General features: G+C 38.5%; 2 protein-coding genes across 12 annotated transcripts in view; one reads left to right on the forward strand and one right to left on the reverse strand.

The window, feature by feature from the left end:
* The window catches only part of LOC110835728 (SPRY domain-containing protein 3), a 77,999-nt gene that overhangs the window by 6,615 nt on the left and 44,153 nt on the right, over window positions 1–27,231 (forward strand). For 4 of the 10 annotated variants that reach the window (XR_015536805.1, XR_015536806.1, XR_015536808.1 and 1 more), the window contains exons 7-9: window positions 41–179; window positions 848–949; window positions 3,178–13,988. Coding sequence is in view for 3 of the 10 variants with exons in the window: in XM_022076248.2 (XP_021931940.1) it covers window positions 41–179; window positions 848–982 (274 nt within the window). In the remaining 7 variants the exon portion in view is untranslated. Of the gene's footprint in view, window positions 1–40; window positions 180–847; window positions 2,863–3,177; window positions 13,989–27,231 lie in introns of those variants that run through there. The other 6 variants (XM_022076248.2, XM_022076251.2, XM_022076249.2 and 3 more) reach the window with 4 other exon arrangements.
* LOC110835727 (uncharacterized) overlaps window positions 4,033–27,231 on the reverse strand; it is a 37,399-nt gene continuing 14,200 nt past the window's right edge. The window contains exons 2-8 of one of the 2 annotated variants that reach the window (XR_015536804.1): window positions 18,473–18,713; window positions 17,619–17,896; window positions 11,651–11,816; window positions 11,084–11,317; window positions 10,082–10,389; window positions 8,999–9,782; window positions 4,033–8,898 (exon numbers count right to left, since the gene is read on the reverse strand). Coding sequence is in view for 1 of the 2 variants with exons in the window: in XM_022076244.2 (XP_021931936.2) it covers window positions 9,242–9,782; window positions 10,082–10,389; window positions 11,084–11,317; window positions 11,651–11,816; window positions 17,619–17,896; window positions 18,473–18,712 (1,767 nt within the window). In the remaining variant the exon portion in view is untranslated. Of the gene's footprint in view, window positions 9,783–10,081; window positions 10,390–11,083; window positions 11,318–11,650; window positions 11,817–17,618; window positions 17,897–18,472; window positions 18,714–27,231 lie in introns of both variants that reach the window. The other variant, XM_022076244.2, reaches the window with a different exon arrangement.

Genomic DNA, 27,231 nt, shown 5'->3' on the forward strand with positions numbered 1-27,231 from the left:
TTGAAGCAAATGAGAAGAATGTTATACTAAAATGTTGCAGTGATGGTGGCTCTGGAGAGGTCAGCTCCTCTCCAACCGGAATGGACAACCTGCTAGAGTTAACTCTTGACACAAGTGACAGCGAGGATGAAGACTGGTGGAACAGTCAATGTGGGATTGAACACAGTAGCAAAATGAAGGCATGTACAGTAACAGAGTTCATAATATAAGAACTGGAACTCATGTACTAGTATATTACCCATCAAGAATGACAGGAAAATCTGAAGTAGTACTTAAACATATATTTTTATTAAAAAGCTTAAAGCGAAGCAGCTGCATATGAAAATTAAAATTATTAAGTTGCTTATTATAGCTCATCACAAAACAGGAACCTGATCATTATCATTATGTGATTTTATGGCTTCTGTTTTTTATGTTTGAGATTTGAGGTTCTTATGGTAGTGAAGTGTTGGTCTTTTGGGTTGTAATTCCATTTGGACTTGTAGGCAGATAATAATATTTGAGAGTAATATACTGCCTTTATCTTCAGGGCAATGGAGACACTATTCCTTAGAACATTGGTGTCTACCTACAATTTGACACAGTGTTTGGCAGGAGAAACTGTCTCCATCTTCAGGCTAATGGAGGCAATATTTTCCTTCAAAACACTGGGAACTGTTTATAAGTCCACACTCTACACAGTATTACAACTTGTATGATTGGCATTGACACTTTCTTATGTTTGTGTGCAGTATACTTAGTTTTGTTAGAGTCAAATTTTGCTGTCCATTTTTCATTAATTTTGTACATTTTATGCAAATAATGTATAAAAGTTATGTTGCAAATTAGCTTATTCATCTATTTGAAGGTTTTCTTCACAAGAAATGGCAAGATGGTGGGCGCACGACAAGTCTGCATCCCGAAGGGCGGCTTCTTCCCAACAATAGGAATGTTGAGTATGCAGGAGAAGGTACGAGTTGACCTGCGACCCCTTACAGGCTGAGATGATATGTAACATTTTGATACTCTTTTGTATAAATGACTTTTATGGGCAATTAACATTGCTATTTTTTCACTATTTATATCAACCCTGTCTTTGAAGGAAGAAATGTTTATTATGATTTAAGGTTCTCATAGTGGTGGATATGAAGATGGCTCTCATCTGGGTTATAGCACCATGTAATCTGATAGACTACCTGGCATTACAACCCAGAAGATAGCTGTCTTAAGAAATTTTAACTGTCACAACCACAGAAGTAACCAGCTCAATGGATAGTCTGAGTGTCTACAATTTGAAAGCCATTTTTATCTTCGCCCAACCTGGCTCTTATACATAAACTCTCATCTTTTTTGTTTGGTTCCTTATTAAGTTATTTTGTGATACTGTTTCAACTGCTGAGCACATATGACATGAAATGTGTAAGAAGATTGTTATGAATGGTGGTCATATTCTGTTTCAAGGTACTTCACAGCATTTCTCTAGTGGGACTGAGGAGAACCAAGTTAAACCTCAGTCAGGGTAGACTGAGATTTGAATTGTACAGACTAGAGGATTACCACTGAACTGATCTGATTGGTATTTTACAGTGTACACTGTGTAAAGGACTTTACATGCCTCAGAAGTTTGCACAGTCTCCATATTGATGATGTTAATGACAATGACCACCAGTGACAACATGTCCATTCTGAGTTCCATGAAAATCAGTTTGTTGGGTTGGACAGACACATGTGGACATAATGATATAAGCCTGTCAGTCCTGTTAATATGAGGACAATAGCTATATAGGAGTGTAATATCCTCTTTTAAGGATTAAGGGAAGTAGCCATGGGAAGCATTGAACACAGGTCTTTCATGCGTGAATTAGATAATATGGGAAAGGAGAGAGAGAACTTGCTGATTCCACAGACATTGACAGTAGCAGAGTGTTATATACAGTGCCAGTTTGCTTCACCTCTGATAAGTGTTTTGTATACCCAAATTTATTCATCTTTGTTTTGTGGAATTTTGTATATATATGGTTTTCATTCTTAAATTCATTACTTGTTTAGACAACACATACCTGCTTATATGCGGTTTGTTCTGTAGAAGGTGCTAAATTATAGAAAAATATAATTTTTTCAAGTTCAGAAATTAAAATTATGGATCAAGAATCTGAGGAAACCTCTGCTAATATCCCTACTGCCGCCAGTCTGCCTTGATGTCACCCCTTTACCTATTTCTTGTTAATCTCTTTGGTTACTTGAAGATTAAATTAAAATGTTTAAATTCTGTTTGGTACTTCTGTTAAGGCTAAGACAGTATCTCAGTTGTCTGTATCCTGTTTAAATTACAGAAGCTTGAAAACATTAAAATTAATAGATAAGATATATAGTAAAAAAAAAAAAATTAACTGTTAAAGATGTCTTGAAACGGCACTTTACCTTAACTTGAATCCGCATATAAATGGCAGCATGTCCTCAGTGTCTTGGCAGTGTGATATTGCCATTTGGACAGGGCGGCAGACCACATCTTGAAGGTAATACTAGTTTACAGTGGGTTAAATATGGACCATATAGTGTATTAATATGTAAAGTATGGCATTCGTATTGGACATGTCGCAAAATGTTGGTCTGCATAGCACTTCTGAGTTTAATGGTGTTAATCAGGAAGGTGTAAGTAAAAGTTTGTCCTTTCAGTCCCACAGACTGAAATGTATCACAGTGCAATAATATCATTTCATGCAGTGCATCTCAGCTCTATGCAGCCTAGTTGAGGTGTTCTGTAGTGTTTCCTACATGGTGCTAAGTTTGTATATTAATGTACTGTATATATATGTATATATATATTAATTATACTTTTTCATGGTAATTTCATTGCAAATAAACTATCCACCATGAACACTTGCATCACATATTCTGTTGATGACCTAAAAGTAAAATGAAATATTGAAAATAATGCGTGAAGCCTTTCACTGTTGCGGAAGAAAAATATATCAGATATATCAGCCATTTATTATCCAGTTACCAAAATTTAGGTGGTCATGCAATATTTCTCCTTCACTGACTTCTTGTGTTACTCCTTTTTCTCTCTCCATCATCATTTTTCCTTTTTGTTTCTTTTCATCATGACAAGTAGTCATTTCTTTTAAATGTTTTTATTATAAATCAGCATTCCCAACTGAATGTTTTTTGTTGTAAGATATTTTGTACTTTCCACAGATCACAGAATGAACTTGACCACTAATCTCCTCTTCAGAGCCAGTGATCCATGGAGCCTTACCTATCTATCCTGTTTAAACCTCCATTAGTTGCTCTTGCCATCTTATTCCTGTGGAAGTTTGGAAATAATGTGGAAAAGTGCATGAAGTACCAGCTGTGACTGGAAAGACCTGGTAAGTTGCCAATGCAAAATACAACTACATATCTGAAACAAAGTAATGTGATCTCAGATGTTAATAAAATACTGGCCAGCGAAAATTTAATATTATGTTTGTTGTATATGCCAGTATGTTGAAAGATAGTGTAGACCTAAACTTAAATGCTACACTACTGGTACCATGTTTAAGAAAAAGAATAAATGCACACAAAATATTAGTGGCAAACATTTTGACAAAAGCTTACTTGGAATAACTGAGGTGTAGCTTAGATGTTATGTTCCCAAAACCAGTGCTGTCAAAATTTCTGCTATGCAAATTGTTGTTAACCATCCTAACACTTGTTTTCACCCGGTGCCCTAGTGACATCTCTTCGGGAGTTAATTTCCTAGTACTTTGATGCCTCAAATACTGTGTGGGGACATAGTATTATTTTCACATATTGGTTGTGATTCTCAAGTTACTTGTTTTAAGATGATATAATGCAAAATAACCTCTTTTCTGAAATATGGTAATAACATAAAATCAGTAATTGTAATCAGTGTAATGTTAAGGAAATAGGTTTTGGGCTTGATGTGGGTGGCTGATAATTGGATCCAGTAATAATTTCTTGCTGTTGCAATACATTTTAAATGCAGAACACCAGAAAATCAACTGAGAAATCTGTATGTGTTCTGAAAATATTCATGAAGTGCAATAGTTTTCATAGTAGTGTAATTTATTTGGTCCAAATAAGTTTGAGAAATTAGATACAAGAATTGTTTATTGTGATATGAATATCTTGAGCAGCGTGTCCTGGGAGACCTCCTGACTACTGTATTGTGACTAGACTCTCACATGACTAATGTACAGTAAAATATCAGAACTGCTCACAAAGTCCTGTTTCATCTTTATAACCTCTTGCCTGGGTGGAGTTCAAAGACATCAGGCCCTCACACATTTTTATGTTTCTGTTACATTTTCAGTCTGAAGCAACACAAAGCAATAGTATATTGAGACGATGGAAATTAATTGACAAGTCTTAGTTATACTTCAGGACTGTCCAACTTGAAAACATTTATAGGTTGTATATGTATCTTGATGGCCACATCATAAAAATCAAAATGTTTGCATCCATCTAAACAATAACAGTGCCAAACCTTCAATAAAGTATGAAGCATAAGCACAAAGATGAATTTGAATTTAATTCTAATATTCCTAATGAAAAGAATTGGAGAAAATGTAGACTCCTGTTTTGTGTTCATTGATCTTGAAAATGGAAAGTTTGTGAGAATGAATGTCTGCTTCTGAATCAGGAACAATTTATATGGAGTGTGCAGAAAATGTTACTCTCAAACGTATTCTTATAAATTTGTGTAGTGGCCTTAAGCATTAACTAAACTGAGGAGTTCTGTACATTTGTGACAGAACAGAACAAAGAAGTTCAGGTGTTTTAACCCTCCTTGAAACAGGACAGCCGCAAAGCAGATACATTTAAATTAAGATTAATTAGCAACACCATGAATGTACAGTTGCCTGATAATATTGTATCACTTGGCAGTGTGAGCTGTTTTGACACAGAGTAACATAGAAAAGAACAAATTTACAGTACAGTGTTCAGGTAGGTAACTCTCTTTATCATCTGACCACATGATACCACCTACCATTATAGCTAACCATCTAACCCCAGAATCCATCTTGAGAAGCTGATCAAGAAATTCCTCTTGCCTCTTATGGAACCCAGAGGTTCATTACCATGTTCACAAGAGCCTGCTACCAGTCCCTGTTCTGAGCCAGAATAATCCAACCAATTTTCTTAAGATTCATTTTAGTATTCTTCTCCCATATATGTCTAGGTTTTCCAAGTAATCTCTTCCCTTCATCATCTGTCACTATACTTGTTACAAAATTTGTATTTTATTTGGTTTTCTAGACCACATTTAGTTGACACAAAGTAATTTTTCCCATTTCATTAACAATGACCAAGTGATTAGCTTCAGATGCATATGTTGTCATATTCTGCAGTAGTAATTACCGCTAAAGTACAATATACGTATGTTATCAGGTCAGAATTATCAGCGTGGATTCTGCATCCTACTAGGTTTCTGTAGGTGTTCGGCTCAAAACATAACCTTCAATATAAAATTGGAGTAAAACAGGATTAATAATAAAATCTTTAAATAATACAGAATATCCAATTTTCTGGGACAACAAGATGGTTCTCAAAAAGGAGGCAAAAATCTAATAAAAAGTAGGATATATGGTTACCCTACACTATGTACATCTGCTTGTTCCAAAGCTATTATGTTATGTCTGATAACTTTTACTACAGACACAAACATGTAAATATTTTTAGTGTATTTGTTTTACAGTATTATACTTGCATACACGAGTTGTTTCCTGTTTGTGCCTGCAACTGTTTCATAAAAAAAATCAGTATTCCAGAATGAATGACACACTTTAAATCAAGAAATTGTGGTACATATGTAGCCATGCTAGTGATTTCAAATATTAAATTAATAATTGCCATTTTCAGTATTTTAAGGGTGTTCTTCCCAAAGTCACAAGAGTAACCCTTCCCACCCATTTCTCACTCTGAATATGAGCACTTTTCATTCCAGATAAAAAGCACAGGTTTTTAAGTATCTGTAAAATCAGTTTAAGCTTGTGAAATATTGATATCCAGTAGAAACATCAGTAGTTATTTATCTTTTCTGTAAATGGAAATAACATCTAAAATACTTTTCCAGTCAACACCTGTTGAACTCCTTCCCATTTGTCACAATAAGCATCCACTGCATTAATCACATAATGTGTCACAATATTTGAGCAAATCTGAAAAATTGCAGAGCTGCCATTATTATTGCAATGAAAGTGAGCTTACTGATCCTGCATGCATACTGAATACTATAACACAGAAATATTTAATTATGTAATTACATCTTGTATCTCATAACAGAACAAGTCTTTGATTCTCATATTCCCTGTGTCTGTGTGTCCTCTGCCTAACAATAAACAGGTCAGATACACTAGAGTGAACTGTAGGCAGAGTTGGTATGACTGCTACAATGAAATTTGTTTGATATTTTTATACAATATTTAAATAAATCACATTATTTATAACAAAATTATATCTGAACTGAGACCTCTTCTCATGTTGCTCTCTCAGGTTTCAGTATATTTCCAAACTCTCACCGTGTATTTTTCACTCAAAAAGAAGACAAAGTTTCTCCCCTTGTGTCATAGTATGACAAGTAGGAAGATTCACCCTCATTCATGCACATGTGTTCTGTACACTGACACAATTTTACCATAAGCAGTGACTTAGGCCTTGATTAACTGACCTCATTCAACAGAGTCCATCTTGAGAAGCTGATAGTCATTATTCCAATATTATCCTTCCATCTATGCCTAGGTCTCCCAAGTTTTCTGACTAAAATTGTACATGCATTAATTATTTCCACAACCATGCTGCATGTCCCACCCATCTAATCCTCCATCATTTGATAACCATAATCTGGCAAAGATAAAACTTAGGCCTTGATTATACATTTATATTATTCTATACATTGTCTGAATGAGCAATTACTTAAAAAAATTGTGTTTTAAATGGCTGCATGTTGTAACTTCTGGAATGTTTCAAGAAATTGTAAAATTACTGACCAAAATGTGCATCTGCTAGGGGACAGTATTTTGAAGGCAGCTGAATATAAGGGAAGAATCCCTTATATTCAGCTGACCGGATTTGAGAAAATGTTCCTGCCTGGAACTTCATGAATATATCATTTAGTAATGTCTAAGGATTAATGGATTGATGATGCTTTCTTTGCTACACATACTATTTAGCACTGAATGATTAGTGTGGAAACTGAACTGGGATAATTATGGCAGAAAGCAGTCATGGCTTATTTAGAGATACTGTATTATTCAGACATTTGACCAGAGGCACTAACAAAAACCATAAAGAATTCCAGAATTTCCAGTTTTGAGCTGAGATTCAAACCTAGAACATTTAAAAGGTGATTCCTGTAGTGCCAACAGCCTAGGACGATGTGAACTGAGAGAAGCTAGAGAGAGGTCAACAGTAACTAATGCGTGACAATGAAATCACACTGCATGTGTAGCTGATACAAGGCGTGGATGTCACTGCACTTGGTGTTCCACATTTTGATATAATGTTGTAACGTTTTCACATACATAATTCATTTCACAAAAGGAAGATAAAACGAGTTTCTCACAAACTATGTTGTTACAAATCAATGTTATAGTTCTTTAAAAATTGGAAATACAACCACAGATGTCACCATTGTTGCTGTTCTACGAATAATAATGCAAGTGAAAAACTAAAAACAAAAACATTTAAACTTGTTATTCAATACTCTTGAGAGCATCAGGTTAAATATTAAGGATCTAATAGAACACATGCTTTAAACATAAGACCATGGAAAGTTCTGTCCATACTACTAATTTTATTAGCAGATGATTGAGTGGAGACAGCATTGAACTTACGTTAGAACGATGTACTACAATTGAGTATGCTTATTAACCACATGCAATCATTGTGTACTTGCAGTACTATGCTGCTGTTGTTTATTTATTGCAGTTACAAGTTATTTTCTTCATATATTTTTTGTATTATCCATTATATGCTGAAATTTTATGGCAGAAATTCACATTATTAGAGCAACATACAATTCTGTTGGTAACAAACTTTGTTGTATTTCATAAATGTTCACTGTATTGGAAAATGTTTCAAGTAAAAGTTTCAGATCTTAATGATAAGTCATGTCAGTGGTGAATTCTCTGGTATGGTTAGTAGTGTGCCACCAGACCACTAAAATTGCAGGAATATAAAATAAACGTTTTGCTACATAACACAATAGTGGCATAATAATAATAACAATTTATCGAATTTATTCATGTGCTTGACAACAGCCAAACAAGGCCAATTACATCCAAGAACCAAAACAACAGTACAATAAAAATAATATAATTTATAAATGACATAAAGATAATAATAATATTGTTATTATTCTTAATATACCTTAGCATTGTGGCTTGATTGTTGGAGAATTTAATAACATTGCATTTCTGCATGACCTGACTTCTATACCAGGTTTTACCACTGTTTCATGTACTAATTCTGTATATGATAAACCTTTATGTAAGATATGAAATTCAGTTTGGGTTCTATATTATGCACGGACTGTAATGGACAAGCATTAAACCAAAATTACATTTTTCCAACAGTTGTAAGTGTGAAACCCCAGCTGAATTATATACAAATCTACCAAGTACTTTCAGAGATAAAACAATGAAATGGACACAGATGCATTTTGTTGAGTTGGTATGGCATAAATATTGAAGGCAGATGTAGCTCCTTGCATAAGCACCAAGCCACAGCGCTCCATGCATTGAAGAAGTAAGTGGGTAATTACTTCCATGCTGTATTCCTGGTAAAGAATCACACAGACTGTATGTGCCCAATAGCTGATATGGATTTGGTGCCCCTGCTGGGAATGGAATCCCAGCGGTTTAGCTAACAGCCAGTTAGAGTGCCTCCAGGTGATGAGAAAGTATATATTTTCTGAAAGGAAAAATGTAAACACACTGTGTTCATTTTATAAACTTTCTATAGTGACAAATCACATTTCTGCCATACTAAGATGAAAATATAAATGCAGCACCTTTAGGTCCTAGAGCATGTGTTCCTACAGGCCCTTAACATGGAAAGTAGCTGGTTCTCAAGTTCATAAGTGTAAAGCTAGAGATGACCACTTGCTTATCTCATGCCTTTTCTCTGTATTCATATCACTTTACAGTAAATACACATAAGAATGTGAGGGACATCTGTGATTGTGTGACACATGTAACACTGTGCCATTTATTTGCACTTGAAACATAAAGCTAGTCTGACATTATCACTATTGCTAGCTCTGTTTCATCACAGCTTTCACAAGTTGGAGTTTTGATTTTGTGTTATTGTTAGTTGGTATGTCAACTGGGGGCACAGTCTGATGATATGGAAGTTCTGGCAAGTTACACTTCACTTTAAGTTCCTGCCACTTGGACTTGACACGGCTCACCAACCTATCTTTGTAACGGTGTGCTGTTCGATCCACGATAGATGCAGTCTTGATACAGTCATTGCCTCCAAACTCACACACCCGATAGTGATGCAGGATGGCAGCATCAGGGGGCACATTAAGCGTCCCATGACCTGGAACAAACTCCCAGATGAAGTGATTGCCTGCCTCAACCACGAACTCAGGCCTACACAGATACTTGGAGCGCTGTTTATGTGGATGCAGCTTGCTTCTCCGACGAGTCTTGCGTAATGTCATGAGCCCTATCTCTGTTGCATCTGTGGATTTGACAATACTGGGATCATCTTCCCATTGGAGGTAAAAGAATGCATTCTGGAATGAGTATGATCCAGTTGTTCTGGTGTTAAGTCGTGTCCCCAGCCACCTGTCAACATATCAGACAACAGATAATACTCAAAAATTACACTTAAATGTAACCTGGCTTAACTTCTGGCAGTAGCACTTCTTTCTTCATACCATATATAATGCTTATACTGCCATGACTTTGTCACCAGAGCTCATTTGTCATGATAAGGTATACCATATGAAGATGATACTGACATTCAGGTAGGACAAACTTTATATTGTGCATCCTACCCCATACATCCCACGATTGTTATTTATTTTGTTGATTTATGTGTTTCTGGTGTTACAGTCAACTGAACTGCACTAGCTGTGACTTACTCGACAAGCTGTGGAAGCGTGTCATTGTGCCGAGGTATGATGTATTCATCCAGGTCCACCAGGGCAGCATGTGAGTATCGATACATGCTACGGTACAGACAATCATTGAGAGCTGCAAACAAGCCCTCTGTACGTATCTCTTTCTGGGAGACCATGTTCAGTTGCCAGGGCAATAGAGTGACAATCCCATGGGCCATATAATCCTCTAGGATGCATCCCACTTGAGGTCCCACTGTGTCATTGTACAATGTAAAGTGATGCACCCCAAGAACTGAGTTCAGCTCCAGGAACTCCAGCATCTGCAGTGCCTGAGACAATAGAAAAAGTCACACAATTCTTATTCAGAGAGTATACTGATTATTGTTTTCATCAGTTCCTCCAGGCAGACTGCAGTCACTTGAATATTTGTCAATTTTCAATTAATCCTTCATAACCACAGTGTCATTCAACATTGTGCAAACGTTTGTAGTTAACAAAGTTTTAGGAAGTCAAGAATTCTTATGCACAACTGCATGCTCTGGCAGGATGGTTTGCACTTCATGTGAAATTCTGCATCACTATTCATATTCATGAACATGTCAACTGGCTTTTCCTTTAAGTTAATCTGATGTTAAAATGTTCAAATTCCTCTTGGGTCAGCTTGTTCAAATATGTTCTGTAACATTTCTCATTGGCACACAAATTACCAGACCTGGCCATAAAGCTGTTCTTTGGTTGAATCTCAGTCTTAAACAATTCAACTGTTTTTGTTGTACAGCATTTAATGAGAAGGAAAGCAGAAGATGAATGGTGAGCAGGTATGTATTTGAAAGAAGACTGTCATGGCCTGTATGAAGGTACTATCCTGCCATTTGTCTGGAGAGAATGAGAAAACTATGTATAATCTCAGTCAGGATAGCTGGTGTCCTGGCCAAGATTCAAACCAAGTACTTCCCAAATACACAAGCACAGCAATGTAAATACTTTAAGCTATTATATGAAATAGTAAGTGCATGTACTTGCCTGGTTGTAGTTGAAATGGATAGGTTTTACACAGACAGCCATTTTGTCAGGAATGCCTGCAGAAATGTTCCTGAGGTCAGGGTCCCAGTCTGCATTGCGGACCAGCATATGGTTGGCTGGTGGAAGTCGCAGTCGACTAACAATGGATACACTCTGAGGCACAGACAGGTTCTGATCCAGGGGACACAGGATAAAGCATGCACTGTACTTGAGGTTCCAGTTCTCCCTTATGACCTGAAAGAGAAGCCAGTTTCAGGAGTCTTATTCTTGTGGTGGTTTCTAGACCACTGCTGATACAAGACTGTTATGCAAATTTGTAAATTTCAGTTGATGCTATAGATTTTACCATGGTTGGAAAAATTGCTGCTTTGCAACTAATAACTTTTCTTTTGTTTCTTGTTTCCCTCTACATGTCTAATAACTTGCATTGAACATTACTGTGTTCAGATATACTAGTTATAATTAGATTTGATGAATATTATTTGCACTGTATGGTGCAAGACAGACACAGGATTAATCCAGTTCTGTTTTACTGAGAAAAAATGCATCCCCAGTTACTTAACTGACCTTGACTTTAGCTGCAACAGACACAGAATGTGTGGTACTAGTGTTGTTTCCGTACCACAGTCTGCACCACACCTGTTCAGGACCCCGTGTCTTGGTGGCCCCCACTATACGTATACTGCGTTCCTCACGCTGGTCATAGAAGGCAGAGAACACAAAGAACTTGAACCTGAAAGAGATGTCACAGCTAGGAATAGTCACTCCAAAGTAATAGTAACACAAGGCGAACTCTGTATTAAAGTATTCATATGTTTTCAATGTTAATATCAGCCTTTGCTTCCCAATCCATTTATTTTTATGGCAATACCTGGTAAGTCCTACAATAAAAATTAAATGAAACTAATAATTCAGCTATGTTCACAGGATTTCCATTTTTAACTGGTCCATGCCTGCTTTCCTTCATAAAAGGTCACACTGCTATGTACACTATGTGATGAAACAGATGAATCCAATAGTCATATTGATATATCCAAAACTTTGCTATCTTGTACTACATGAGAAATTACTCTTTTAAATTGTGGTTACACAGTGATGCATTTGTACATTGTTCTTCCTTAAATTTTAGGAATATGTGTTATGTTATGTTCTCCATTGTTAATAGCAATATATTTTATTACAAAGGAAGATACAATAACAAATGGGGGATGTGTTATGCTTTTTTATTTTTTAGTATGGCCTGAATTAATGACCTTATGTTAAGACACAACATTTATACAAGTTTGAATCTCTCATGCATCTTGGTTTACTAATAGATTTTTAAAAAAATTTACTTTTTGTGAGAAAAGATTCTTTTACAGTGTACAGTAGTTGACAGCACAATTATAATAATATTGCTGAATGCAGAGTACTGTAAAAGTTAAGATTAAGGTAAATGCAGAGTAGACCCTAAGCCCAGCACTGTGACAAGAAAGATTCTCTTGCACACATGGGTTTAGGAGAAATATTTGTTGCCATGAAATTGGTATTTTATTTTTTGTTACTATTGCTGGATTTCAGGTCTTATTCATTTTCTGGTATTCTCCAAAGAACACATGTGATAAACTGGAACTGTTTAAATTGGTCCACAAAGAAGTCATAAACTCAATCAGAGGGCCACTGTCAGGAAACTAACACTTTATATGTTTCTAAGCTTCTTTTGTTAACTGCTGATAAGACAGTTTGGATTGAAAGTGGTGTAAGTATCGATAATGGCCTAAAACGTATTATTTACTGTTGACAAAATTCTGTCTTATGGGCTTATATAGCTTTAGTTGACTAAAATTATCCAGTAATTGAGGTTAGCCCTTTCTAACGTGCCCAGCCAAGTAGAAGCTCTCCACATTCTCACTCAATAACGGAAATATTCAGTTTCCAAAACCTATAATTTTTCGGAATACAAAAAAAACCCCGCAAAGACCAACAATCCAGCAATGGTAATTGTAATATACCAGCATTATATTACCAGTGCAATAGCGCCTTCGCAACGTAAGTAGCAAGAAATGGAATTAACATGGGCATCATCTTTGGAAATTTACAGACAACCAGATATAAGTTTCCCTACATGTAGGTAATTATTAATCGAATTGGATTGCACTGTGGTTGGAGGCACTGGGTTATGTAGTTCGAATATTTCAGAGAGCTGTCATTTGGATTTGGTTTGTGGTGTGCTTGTCATCGTGAGTAGATATCCTACATTCGCAATTAATTAATAGCGAACGATGTAAGATTTCTTTCATTAAAGAATTAAATTCATGCACTGTGAAATAACTTAAATTCTTACTTAAATGTATTTTCGTTATTACATAAACGCGAGCTGTAATATTGTTTAAAGTTTTGGAGCATACGCGAGTGAATTGCTTGGATCGTTTCAGTTGTCCGGTTGCCATTTTGTATAAGACTGAAGAAATGAATAGACTTTCCTTAAAATAAAACATAATATTTAGGAACGAATAGCAGTCATCTTATGTTGTGCAAGTTTCATAAAAGATTTATAATTATTTTGAACAAATATTTAAGAATAAGTTTAAATTGAACTCGGTGTTTGGCAGTCATTAATTATTCATTAATGTAGTAAAGAATGTGAAAAGGCAGATTTAGAATTTTTATTTATTGCTGTTTGCCAAAAATGACCAATTTGTTTGATATTTCGTAGGATACAGATCTAAACTGGGACAAATAGGTCAATTAACTAAAAAACATCGAAATTAAATCGTAGTATGACTAATGTGGGACGAATCTGAATATACCGTGCCGAGTTAACAGTGCATGAATTTTCTGTGTTTAACCTGAGGACTCTTGAGGTGACCTACTAGAACGATAATTCGACGCCAGATAAACTCCATGGTCAACAGGGGACTTGAAGGTCAGTGTGCATTTTAATCTATTTCCTGGAAAGTAGGTTTGATATAGTATCAAGCTTTAGAGTTTAGAATTTTAATTTCACTGTTCAGTTTGTGACGTTACGTTTAATGAACATTGTTTTTAAAGAAATGTATCGTGACACCGTATACGTTTCCATGAATGTCTTATAAAGGTAAACATGGAAATAAAGTTCCATGCTTTCTAGACCTCAGAACTATAACATTTAAATTGAAACAAACAGCATCATCAAAATAATTGCAGAATCTACACTAAAACCTTCTGATTTGCAATCAGCAATTACAACGATTTCAGCTGACACAAAAGTCCTTGAGAAGGTGATGGACGCTGAGCTAGTCAAATTCCCAATCTCTTATGAGCAGGGTAATTGTACTGTGTTCGCAAAATCCCACCACCGTTCCCTATCCTGAGGCAGACGAAACCAGTCCAAAAATCCATCTTAATATTATTATTATTATTACGACAAAGTTTTAGTGATCTCTTCCTTTCACGCTTCACAATCAAAATTGTATACACATGTTTCCCTCATGGGTCTCATCATTTATTTGATCCAGCTAAGAATGCATTGTCGGAAAATGGTCATATTCTTAAGCACGACACTCAAAGCAAATTAAGTGAAAAGCCAGGAAATAAACACAGAGTTCCGACTGATATTTCGTGTATCATAGGTATTTGTGATAGACGCATACTGATCAATAACTGTATGATCTGAGGCTTTCACGTCAACCAAGTATAATGAATTCTTCTCGTGCTACCAGCCGTGTAAGGTGGTTTAATGGAGAAAACGCCTACATTTCGAGAACCGTCCTCGTCCTGAGGGTACCCTGAGGTCGAGGACATAGATGTTTCTCTAAACGTTCGTGTTTTCTCCATTGGTAGCCCGAGAAGAATTCATTACATCGAGAACTTTCACTTTCCTAATTTACTTCAGTGATGTCAGATAAGGCTGGCTTTACCTGACGGGCCACAACATTTGCACCTTGTTTCTATCTGAAAACCCACTGAAACGTCGTATTCCCTTTTATTACGACTGAGTGATGTCTAAAACAATAATTGGCCATGACAATAACTCACTGATAATCCTCGCCACAAAACTGCATATATTAGACAAATGAACGTCAAAGAAAGCGTCTGGGAACGCCACTGTCTCCATGGTGTTGAACTGTGTGACCCCATTTAGCTTGTTTTGTAGCCGCTTTTGACTGGTATCGCGCTAGCTAGAGTCCTGCACATTACAAGGTTTAAACGAAACAAGTGTATGAACTACAACGGCCAGGCAATTCCCTATCCTTTGTGGAACCATAAGATTCATTGCCATGCGAATTGTGGTCTCTCGGGTTGTGACGTCGTGTGATCTTGCAAATGTTTAATGTTTTTGGAGAATCTTATCGCCTCCATCTTCAACCAGATTAATCCAGTCCACACAGTCACAAATGTTTTTTTTTTATCCGGAACTCCATGCAGGGGTGCCTTTTTCTCGAGATAGTTACGATCTATTTTAATATTACCCTCCCGTCTATGTGTCTAAAGTGGTCGGTCTCTTCTCTCTGGGGTTTTCGACCAGAATTTTGTACGAATTTCCTCTCTCCTAAGCGTATTGCATCATCTCATCCTCCACGATTTCATCACTTTAATAATATTTGGTGAGCAGTAGACAGCCATCTTCATACTCGCCACCGCGAGAACCTCAAATCCTACTCAGAATTATTGACTTTCACTAGAAAACCTGCAGGTTTATAGGCGACTCAACAACTGTTTCGTCTAGAATCCACAGGCTTGCAAACTGTCAGAAATTATTATAAGTGTATGAATAAGTAGCTTGCTGTTAACTTATCTTCTAACAACCACCGCCGTAGAACCGCGGCCCATCCCATTTCTTGGTATTTGAGTTCATATGTGATACCTGTATCAGAAGATTGTATCATGTATGGGCCTCATAGATACCACTTCGCGTTCTTTGCACGAATTGCGTAAAATAAACGCATGATTAGGAGATCCGTTCACCAGCATCGATGTTCTGCGATTAAATTTAGTATGGGGGATCTAAAATAATAGTTTCTGGAAAATTGTCATTTTGATTCGTATCGGTCCAATATAACCCAAACTTTGGCCAAGATCTCAACGACTGGTCTAAGCGTGCTACATACTCCGCCTATCTCACGCGTCTTGATTTTGTCGTCCTAATAAATTTAGGGAAAAGTACAAAGTATGGAGCTCTTCAGCCTTCCCTGAACAGTAATGATGATCGTTCTTCTGCAGGCGGCTGGATATTTAAATATTAGATGAACTTCGAGCTTCGAAGGGTCAGTAAGGCGAAACATTTATGTTGTTTTCGGTAAGCCTACTAGAAAAAAAATGAAGATTTCCATCTTCTGGGTTGTTGCGCCGTGTAGTCTGGTTGATGTTAGCCAACGTTTCAGAGGTCATATTCATCGCCCTGATGACGGAGGCAGTATGACCTCTGAAACGTTGGTAAACATCGACCAGACTACACGGCGCAACAACCCAGAAGACAGAAATCTTCATACTCATCGCCCTGATGATGGAGGCAGTATGACCCCTGAAACGTTGGTTAACATCGACCAGACTACACGGCGCAACAACCCAGAAGACAGAAATCTTCATACTCACCGCTGTGAAAACCTCAAATCTTACACAGAAAAAAATATTGAACGAATCTTTTTTTTTCCCGCAGTGACCATAAATTCGGGTCCGTAATCCTGGAGAATTTATGATTCCTTTCTGCATTTTACTGACAGTGAAAACGAGTACACCATTTCAAACAAGACGACGACACTAGGACTGTTGTAAAAACTTATCCATAAATAGGAGGAAATCATTTTAGCGTCTTTTATAAAATGGATGCGTAATATTTACAATATTTTCGCGAATGATTTGTAGTTGGAATTTCGAGGGTCGCAGTTCCAAGCACCTGGGAACAGCACCAAAAATTCTTGTTGAAAGCAGGAGAATAATGCATTCCAGAACAGCTTGTTATTCAGTCCAAAAGCTGCAATCTTCCCGCCAGCTTTCTCAAAGCTGAAGATGCTCTACAAACCAATCAGTTTTATGTTTTATGTTGGCATGAAGTTTGGCCTCTTAGAGGACAGAAAATTCTAGTGTTCGAAAATGATAGGATATTGCTCAGAGAGGAACTTCGTAATTTGTACAGGGCAGTGACATTGCAGATGTAATTTTGGAAAACGTCCACAGGAGACCCGGAAGGAAATGTGATGAAAAGTCTGAGACGGGTCTTGGAGAGTTTGCGGGGTTGTGAGGATGGGCGGTGAATTGGCTTTAGATTCGTGATCAAAAACAGGCTTTGGTATTAGCGGTTCTCTGCTACCACAGAGTTAAACGGAAGGGCAGTGGCCGAAAGCCTCGTGACATGTTTTTCAAGTGCGGAACAGTTTTGTAGGTTACATTATCGAATTCCGTTGGATGATTCAACGACGCTATAAAATGACGACGTTACCTGACATTTTTAATATAATGACCAGTTTTGAGACGAGAAGAGGTGAATGAAAATTGCGGTGTAGCATTTAGCATTTCTGATCCGTATTCCCAGATGTCTCCGACTGCAGAGAACAAAAGTTTGCGAAATACTTGTTACCTTGTGCCGGAAACAATCTGCCACACTCCGTCCTTGGCAATAATGCTGTTTCCAGGCAGTTTGGACTCAACTCCCGCGGGAACCCCACTCTTCGCCGCACTGTTTCTTTCTTGGTTAACCTTGAAGGAATCCGACAGCACGCCTGTCTTACGACCCGCAGGCGGTATGCGGGCCCCGGCTTTTGAGTCGCTGCCAATGACTCCTCCGTGGTCTTCGCGAACGAACACTCCGAAATTGTAGTCGAAACCAGCTCCCCGGTACACCAGGTAATCTTCCCCCTGTAACACGTTGCATGATGGAAACTGGGCTGGCCGAATGCCTTCCTTCCATTAAGGAAATCGAAAGTTCGTCTGCCCGAGAAACATCACCTCTTTTCCTTGCCACGTTCACAAAAGCCAACCATTCCAGCGTATTATAACTTCTGTAGAATTCAAATTAGCACAGCCTATTTCTCCTAGATACATTTTAATATTACTTTCCCACCTACAGCCAAGTCTACCACAAATCTCTTCATTGGAGGTTTGAGGTCCTCGCGGCGGTAAAGGTGTCGGTGTTGGAACGAGCTACGCCCTAACTTGGTTCACCTATTTCAGATGTTTTCCTCAGTCCTTCCAGGCGAATACTGGAATTGATATTTAACTGTCATAGTCTGTCACTCATCACCCTGTCGCACAACATTTTTTTATGGTTTCAATGTAATTTATGTTTTGACAACCAGAACATGGGTTTGGAATGGGTCATGTGAATTTTCGACCACTCGGTATTATTCACAATCATCGTGTACTTTCCACACTGTCTAATCTATAGACTTCATAAAACGTCAGAAATATGTTTCTTCTGCACTGCACACTTGCCTGGAGGAGAGGCTGTGCGTCGTCCTCGTAGTCTGGCTTGTCCCCTCGGCGCCGCCCCCCGTGTCGCACAAGCACGCCGGTGCCTCGCCCCCTATCGTCGATGAGAAAGATCTCTGTGAGCACGATGGCCCCGAACACGGCGAAGAACATGACGACGATGAAGAAGCTGAGGTTGGCGCGTTCTCGTAGAACACGGGATCGCTGCCCGGCCAGTTTCTTGTTGCTCCGAGACTTGAACATTCTGTAGCACAAACAAGATGGTGTATTCTTTGGGCTGACCTTGCTGTTGCCCTCCGTTACAGATACGAAGCAGGTGTTCCAAGCCACACACTGCACACAGACAGATTACTTCATTATCTGATTAAATAATTGTTACATCGAGAGATATAAGGTGACGATAATGATGTTCTGCAGGAATAATCACCAAAAACTAAGCTGTGGGTCATGAACGTAGGAGGCAGTAAATTGTTTTCCGGTCGCTCAGCCATGCAACCACAAGGCCGAGGATCCCTTAACAGCATTACAATGACAACGGTTGTGATCATTTAAGCACAGACATATCACAATACGAATTTGTCTGTCAATGCATACAATTTCTAACCTTCGCTTCCGGCGATACAGGACACCACAAGCTGAAGAAAAACGAAAAATTTAATGTTTTTTTTGCCATCCACATAATTCTTCATTCACGGAGAAGAATCTCCCTCTTAGCTATGCAACCGGTCATACGACAGCTCACGCACGACGTTTTGTATCTTTGTGGATAAATTATTAATCTGTTACCCTTGTTCTTCCAACGTTCCGTCCGCGAGAACTCTTTTATTACGTTACGAATGCACCGATTACGAGGCTAGTCAAATGCGCCACGCTTCTGTTTTATCATTGCCAATGAAAGAGATACGTTTTCGCCCATACCTTAAAAAAACTGATCGTTTATGGACATTTGATGAACCCTCTGAAACGACACCTTATTACGTGAAAAATTCAGCCCGTTCCTCAAAGAAAACACAACACGTCTTTATAGCAGCGATTACTTGGTTTATGTTGTTTAAGGAAATAATCGCTGTTTGCACAAATACACATTAAAATGTGGAGTTGCTGGACGTTGAATCACATAGTGCATGTGCATACAATTGTGTTTAAAGGAGTTAAATCGAGTTGGAGTCTCGGCGAGGACCGTAAAGTGAAAAGCGATCTAGACGGCTCTGTCATGTCCACATGCCTTGCGTGACTGTCGTTGCTGAGGTTACCGGATCGATCCCGGCGCAAACTGCCCTGATTGTTTTTCAACCTCAGTGCCTTCGGCCAATGTGCTGCTTCTCCAGTCAGATCGTATGGAAATATCAGCGTTCGTTTCGTTACGTATGGAGTTTTTGGGAAATCGAAGTTGTGCTAGGATGGATTTCCTCGGGGCACGCCCCTTTCGTCTACTAGAGGTTGGTTGGTTAAGCAGAACCGCGTCTGAGTTTTTCGGGAGTACCAGGTTTGATATCGGGCTGTAATAACGCCCTGAATTACACATTTTAAGAGACTAACATTCATATTTTTTAGTATAACAAGAAGTTCGCGGTGGATCTCAATGTTACCGTCCCACCCCTTTTCCCTGAGAAAATTATATTATGTCCGATCTATATGCCCAACCCATCATAACTACGTACGTTTCACTGTCCTTAACGTTAGGTGCCCTGTATAAATCGTCCAGTTCTCCGCAGTCCGAAACATTTGCGTCAGGCACTCGTAGGGAATGTGTGTTCGCACAAATTTTAGGTATCGAATCATGAGAAGTTTGGATCCCGTCCCCAAAGCACGGAGCTCACAGCGTTGCCATCTGAGCATCGAGGGGGCGATGCGTTGGATCGATAGTGCACCGTGAGCTTGTTCCGATATGAGACTAATTATTACATCTCTAAGGACAACCACCGAGCTCAGACTACCTGGTTAATCGGCGATAACAGCGAATTTTATAGCGGTCTCCCCGCTCGCCGGACTTCAATTTATCGCGCACGAAGTCCAGAGAGAGGTTTGGCCTTTATCCGTGATAAGAATTTTCTTATTTTTTGGTATTTAGCGCGTAGGCCGACAAGAGGTGTTTCAGGAATAAGTTGTGTGCATAATTTCAACTGATTCCGACTGAGCCGGTGCTGTGCCGACAGAAACTGTCAGGACAGGAGACCTGGCTAGAATTAAAAATGGATGCCTCCAGAAAAGACGAAAACAGATCAGAAGTGAAGTTATTTTGCGACTCGGTTCCAACTGCACCCTTGAACGTGAATAGGTAAAGATTTGAAAGGAGCCGGGAATGCCGTATTTGAAGGTGCTCTCATGACGTTCTTCTGGGCATAGAACTCTACGAAAATCCTATCTCGATGGCCAGCCGAGGTTCGAAGCTGCAACCTCCCACATACAAGTTTACAGCCACGAGTCAGTTTGTAGCGTCAGATAGCAATACGCATTGAATGTGAAATGCAAGACAGATGTTAGAGGCGTGTAATTTGCATACGACAAAACTACGCGGCCTAAAATGCGTAACGATTAAGTGTGACAGGTAACCGTACTTTAACTCGAGGGTGGTTAATTATACAGGCTTGCGTGACAGAATGGCACTTCTTATATACTTTAAATTTTTTTACTTGTCATTTCGACAGTCCATCACCTGTTCAGACCAGGCGTGCCATAGTTGTGCGTTAAAATTTCCCACAGTTTTACCTTCCACTACGAATATTTCCTATTTGTCGTTATGTACGAGGGTTAATTTAACGAACTCCATGCAGCAGAGTCGTCCTTCAGAAATCGATAGTACACTCAGTCAAGAAATCTCACCGCTTGTTTGGAACACTAAGGTATCCACAACAGCCTGCCACTGGTCCCTATTCTAAGCCAGAAGAATCCAATCGACCCTTCTCATCCTAGTTTCCCAAGATCCATCTTAATGTTATCCACCCATGTAAGCATCTTCCTTTCAGGTTTTGCAACCTAAAGTTTGTACACATTTCTCATCTCCCTGGTATACAAACGCTTTTACGTTTTTGAATGGTAGGTAAGGTTGAAGGACGAAATATTGAACGCAAGGCTCGAAAACTGCCTTAAGGATCAGCCCCTCCCTACCCAGCTTCGTAATGTCACTCCATTATTTATGTGAAATGGAACGCATGTGAGCAACATAACCTTCAGGGGTGAATAATGAAATTTCCGCAACAAATAGCAGCTAAATTATTCAATTGGCTGTTCGCGTGCTGGACCGTTGGGAAAGTACACGATGAAAGATGAGATATAGCGACTGCAGTGTCGACTGACATCTTTTTTTAATCACAATCGGCCGATAGATTATTTTATTGCTTTGATCATTTATTTAACAATAATAAATCACAGTAAGTTTTCGTTCTGTGAACATTGGGTAGACAATTTTTTTTTTAAAAAAATTCAGGTAATATTTAAACATGTGTTTAGATGGCCCTGCGCATAAGCACTGTCATAATGAAGTGAAAACCTCGCTCTTAGATGGAGATAAAATTTTACAAGCCAAAGTTGTTATTGGGAAGAAAGAGAGAAGCGGAGTTGTGAGACGTTAATTTTTGCGGGGGATAACGTATCGCAGGTTCCCAGATATTCCCACTCGTCGTTCTGGTAAAGCTAGATTTTAAAGAAGTGAGATCTTTGGGAAGTTTTGTTTTGTTGCTAGACAGCAGAAGCTCCTTTGAATTGCTATTTTTAAGACTTTGGAGAAGAGGTTGACGAGGGTATTTTCTGAAGTGGGGTGTAGTTTTCATATTTGAATTGTGAAGGGTGCATAAGAAGCATTGCAGATGCAACGTGGATGCTGGATACAAGCTCCGAATTTGTTCAGGGAACGACGTTTTAGTGTTTATTAAATTCCGACCGTGGAGGAGGCACCAAGTTATTCTGAAATTTTGGCAATTTTCGCCATTTCAGCACGGCGCAATGTTCAGTGAATAGCCCTCTTTGTTTGTCGTCACGGCCAAGCAAACGCTTTCAGGTCCGGAAGTTGCCGCTGTATACATTCTCATGTGCAGATGGCCCGCCGGCCGATAGAGGTGAGTCAACACCCGTGTAAACAGAATTCAACTGTAGCTCTATTCAGAAAACAACACAATATTCTCCGTTACATACATCGATGAACTTGTTGTCTCTCGTTTCCTAATCGGTATTAATCCTTTGAAGCCAAAGTTAGCCCAAATAATATTTTATTAAGTCCGTACCGCAGAGAAAACACTGCACCTCATTACGAAGATCATTTGCTTTTCTGAGAATCATACGAAACCCACAAACACAAGATATGTGCAGAATGCGGAATTATTGAATGTTTAAGCAAGTGGTAATTGTAATTACCGTTGGGCCTTAAAGTATAAGGCAAGGCGCCGTTGCAATGATACATTTCTGAGACACGAAGTATCGCGCGTCGTAAATTTAAATACAGCCACAGATCAAATCTCACGAGTCAGCAGTAATGACAAAAAAAACCAAATAATTCGCCCATCAGCCTCTTACTAGAACTGGACGATTATGATCATTTGTGCCTTTTCTCTGTCTGAATTAAAATCTTCACGCATGCGCAGACTACGTGAAATGAAAATGTATGGATCATTTTTTGCGTTCTTTCTATTTAGTATATAAAACGTTTACCATAGGTCGTGTCTTTCCGTCCCCATTTTTCATATTCGACTCTATTAACTGCACTAAAATTTTAGTAAACAGAAACAAACATGCAGTAGTACTGCTTGTCGATTTAAATGTATTTCAAATCTAAAACTTCTTGACGATGGTGAAGAGTCAATTGAATAAAAATTTTCTTGGATATTATCCATCGTCTAGTAAATATAAAACGTAAAACGACGTTTCGGAGATGGGACTCTATCTCCGTCTTCAGGTTCCTACACAGTTAGCTAATCCCCATCTCCGAAACGTCGTTTTATACGTTTTATATTTACTAGACGATGGATACTATCCAAGAAAATTTTTATTCAATTAAATGTATTTGTTTGAAGGTTAAATTAATTTTGATTAAGTAGGCCTGTGGTACTGGAAATCTACGGCAAAATTCGTCAAAGGATTGTAATAAGTATTTAGGTTCGTATCGGTATAAGAACCCTACTTTATGTAAAAATAATATCGAATTTTATATACGAGTATTTCCTCAAAAACTGACCATCTCCCATCGCTTCTTATATTTTTGATTAGACACTCTTATTTAACGAAACACGAAGACAGTACAAATGAACATCACAGCCCAAGAGGACGTCAAATCGAAAAGAACGGGACTGAGAAATACGTTCATTCCAAACTGTAATAGACCTTTGCAGTTTTGTTCGTCTGTTTCACAGAAACTGCGTGTGACAGAGGCCGTGTTTATGCCGGAAGCACCGTCAAATTTGTTCCGTAATGATGAATCTGCCATTGTGATCCCATACCGTGATGAGAGCGTATTCATGTAAAACGTTTCGCAAGGGACGGCCGTTGTAGTGAATTGGAGTTTTGCTCATTTGAATCGGTTAAATGCAGCTTTTGTCCTCATTATCAACTCCGACAGATCGGACTCTTTCTGGTCGATGAACGTCTTCGCCTCTTCAGATGTTGCAGCACATAAAGAACTGTGGGAAAATCAAATTCGCTCGCGTTGACAAAAGCCAGTTTTATCCAGTGCGCCCCAACGCCGTTTCGCGTCATATCAGTTTCAATAGAATCGTCCACGCATGTCTAAGAGCTTTTCTTTGTTTCTCATATAAACAATTATTTATTTTCTCAAGCGAACTTCGTGTTCCATACATCAAATGCATGTCTAAAAATGTAATGACACAATCAAGTGTTGAGCATGAGATTTCTCAGAGTAAATTTCGTGAAATATGGTGGATGCTTGCGAATGTCCTAAATAGGAGTCTCGGAAGGTAGGCAAGGAGCAGTTCTTGTGTTTTGGGGGTTGTAGTAGAATCTAGTGCGTGCGTGCGTGCGTGCGTGTGTGTGTGTAACAGAATACTCTTTTATACTTAACAGACCATATTCTTAGTAATTACGCTATTCTGGTTCTACTGTATACAAGTGTTGCTACCAGTAGGCAGCTCTTAGAAGCTCTAAAACAGGATATAAAGGCCCGAAATGTGAGTTAGGATATTCGTTTGTCAAGAACGTGATTTCCTTTCAAGGTCACAGTGTGATTCCTGTAGTAGCTTGTTTGATTCGGAAAATAATTTTTGGATATCTTGAAGATATTTACCACGTGAATTCACCTTCAGTGTTTTGAGAGGATGTCCCAGGATTGGAAAAATGATTCCCGGGCGCTTTAACAAAGCTCTTGTAATTGAATATCGTTCGTATGTAAGAAATACCAGGAGGTGGTCATGACGTATTTTACTGTCCGCAATTTGTCTGGAGAGACTGGGGAAAACGGCGATAATCCTGAGTAAAGTTGACGACCTGGGCTCCACATTACAGGTCCAGTCTGTCAGACTCCCGCTATGCTAACCTGTACGCCAGACTGAGAAAAAACAGATCAGTTAGTAATGGCAGAGAATCTTTCCCATGTATTGTCTTAAGGTAACTTACAGGAAGTAATTCTTCCCGCTGTGCATCTCCAAGGCAATTTGGATTTCTGTTGTTGAAAATCCACAAACTCAAATAACGTTAGACGACAAGAAATGTCAATTGAATAAAAATTTACTTGGATATTATCCATCGTCTAGTAATAAAACGTAAAAAAAACGTAAAAACGACGTTTCGGAGATGGGACTCTATCTCCGTCTTCAGGTTCCTACACAGTTGGGCCCACTAGATAGAGCTAATCCCTATCTCCGGACCAATCCAAGTAAATTTGTATTCAATTGACTCTTCACCATCGTCAAGAAGTTTTAGATTTGATAGACAAGAAATGTTTTCTTTGACTGGGCTGTAGCGACTGATGTTACTGAAGACTGTATTTGGCATTTGACATTTGACATTTGATAGGTTACACGTGTCCTCATGTTGTCAACAAAAATGGAAGAAAAAAGTAGAAATAATGAAGTGGCCGGTAAAATAGATACAGCAAACACGATTGATTAAGTGTTGCGACTTCACGTGGCTTCGAAGCGTAGGCCGTTAATTACAGTCTGCGTGGTGCATATTCTGAAGCTCAGGTCATTGTGACTGGCAGTTTGACAAGGGAACGCGTACTGTTCGTGAAGGTCGACTGAATAACAATTGGGCTTAAATTTTATTCTAAATTCCATGAAAGATGGCAATCAGGCGTCGCGCTGCAATATAAACACAGCAGAAGGATGCTGGCGGAGATATATCCCGAATTGAGGTTTGAATGCCCAACATGAAGGCGAGAATGTTGAATGAAATATACGCCGAAAAAATTGTTGTATGAGTGAAAACAGTTGGAGACATTAAATTACAATTTCTGACGCTTATAGAGAGATATATTCCCTATGTAGTATTAGAGTATTAGGTCTATTTGAGTTTCTTGCAATGGTACAGACTAATTGAGAAACCAGTAGTAACGCAGTTGGTCGGTATGCCTGCAGACTATTTTCTCATTGAATCTAGAAATGAATTACTGATTTCGTACCTACGTCGTTGGCCCAAAATCCTGAGTCATTGAACATCGCGCTTAGGTTTCTCAGGTTCTGTCCTCCCTGGAGGATTTCCGACTAAAATTGTATATATATCCTCTCTCTTACGCCCTGCTCATTTCATCGCACTTAAATTAAGCGTTGTTAAGCAACGAACGGAATACGGCAGGTGGGAGGTGCGTTTTGACCGAGTGGATGCCATAAGGTCGGCTCCAGGATAGAGCCTCTGTGCAGCGCGGCCACGACGCAGGACTTATCGATTTTCACGGCCCACTTGTGCAAAATTCAGTATGGTCCTTGCAATCCCGGCAGGAAGCTGCAGTGATGTGGGTTCAGATCCCGGTACGATCAGCTTTGTTACTCTAGCCCAGATCTCCGCGTCATTTGTACTCTGTCGACCAACGGCACTAATCGACAAGTTTGTTGTTTCTGTGATAATTATCAATAATAAACGAGTTCATTGACATGCACGTCTGGAAGATAATTAGCGTTAAGGTCTCTACATGTTACAAAGGCGATGTGGCATGGCTGTAATCATGTCATCAGGTATTCGCGTCTCCTGCTCACGTTATGATAAAATATGTAGGAATTTTTGTCAGGAGATCTATAGACTTAAATAGTTCTCTGGAAGGTCTGTAAACGCGACTGAAATGACGTCAGCATGTCAGAATGCAGTACCCTAATATGTTTAATGCATGGCAGTTGAGTGTTAGTAATGCCGTAGACTCGGACCTGTCAGTCCACTGTTTTGAAATTCAAACAGCTCAGCAGATTCCTAACAGTCAGTTAAGTAGGCTTCTATCATGCAACCAGTTACATAACACCACACAAGCTATCAGAATACGGGTTGTTTCTTTGTATATTTGTAAATTCGAAGGGAAAAAAAAACTAAAAATTACAAAATTGGCTAAAAATGTCCATAGAACCAAATATTTTCGAAATTTTTTAAAATTACAAAGATTTTCAAGACTGGGTTAGTAGTTCATAAAACTAAGAATTCAAATATAAAAGTAAGGAAACTGTTAATAAGCTGACGAATAACAGAATACAGTTGTTATTAGTGATGTATGATGATTAAAATGATTGATAGCTAATTATGAACAATACGTCAAGTGAGATTAAACTATTTAAATAATTGTGAGATTTAAGATAATCACGCCAAGGAAGATGTCGATATTCTGGATGTTGTCTGGT

This window comes from Zootermopsis nevadensis, unplaced genomic scaffold (genome assembly GCF_977971745.1).
Source record: "Zootermopsis nevadensis isolate Lab colony 2312 unplaced genomic scaffold, Znev_1.0 Znev_ptg000024l, whole genome shotgun sequence".
NCBI lineage: Eukaryota > Metazoa > Arthropoda > Insecta > Blattodea > Termopsidae > Zootermopsis > Zootermopsis nevadensis.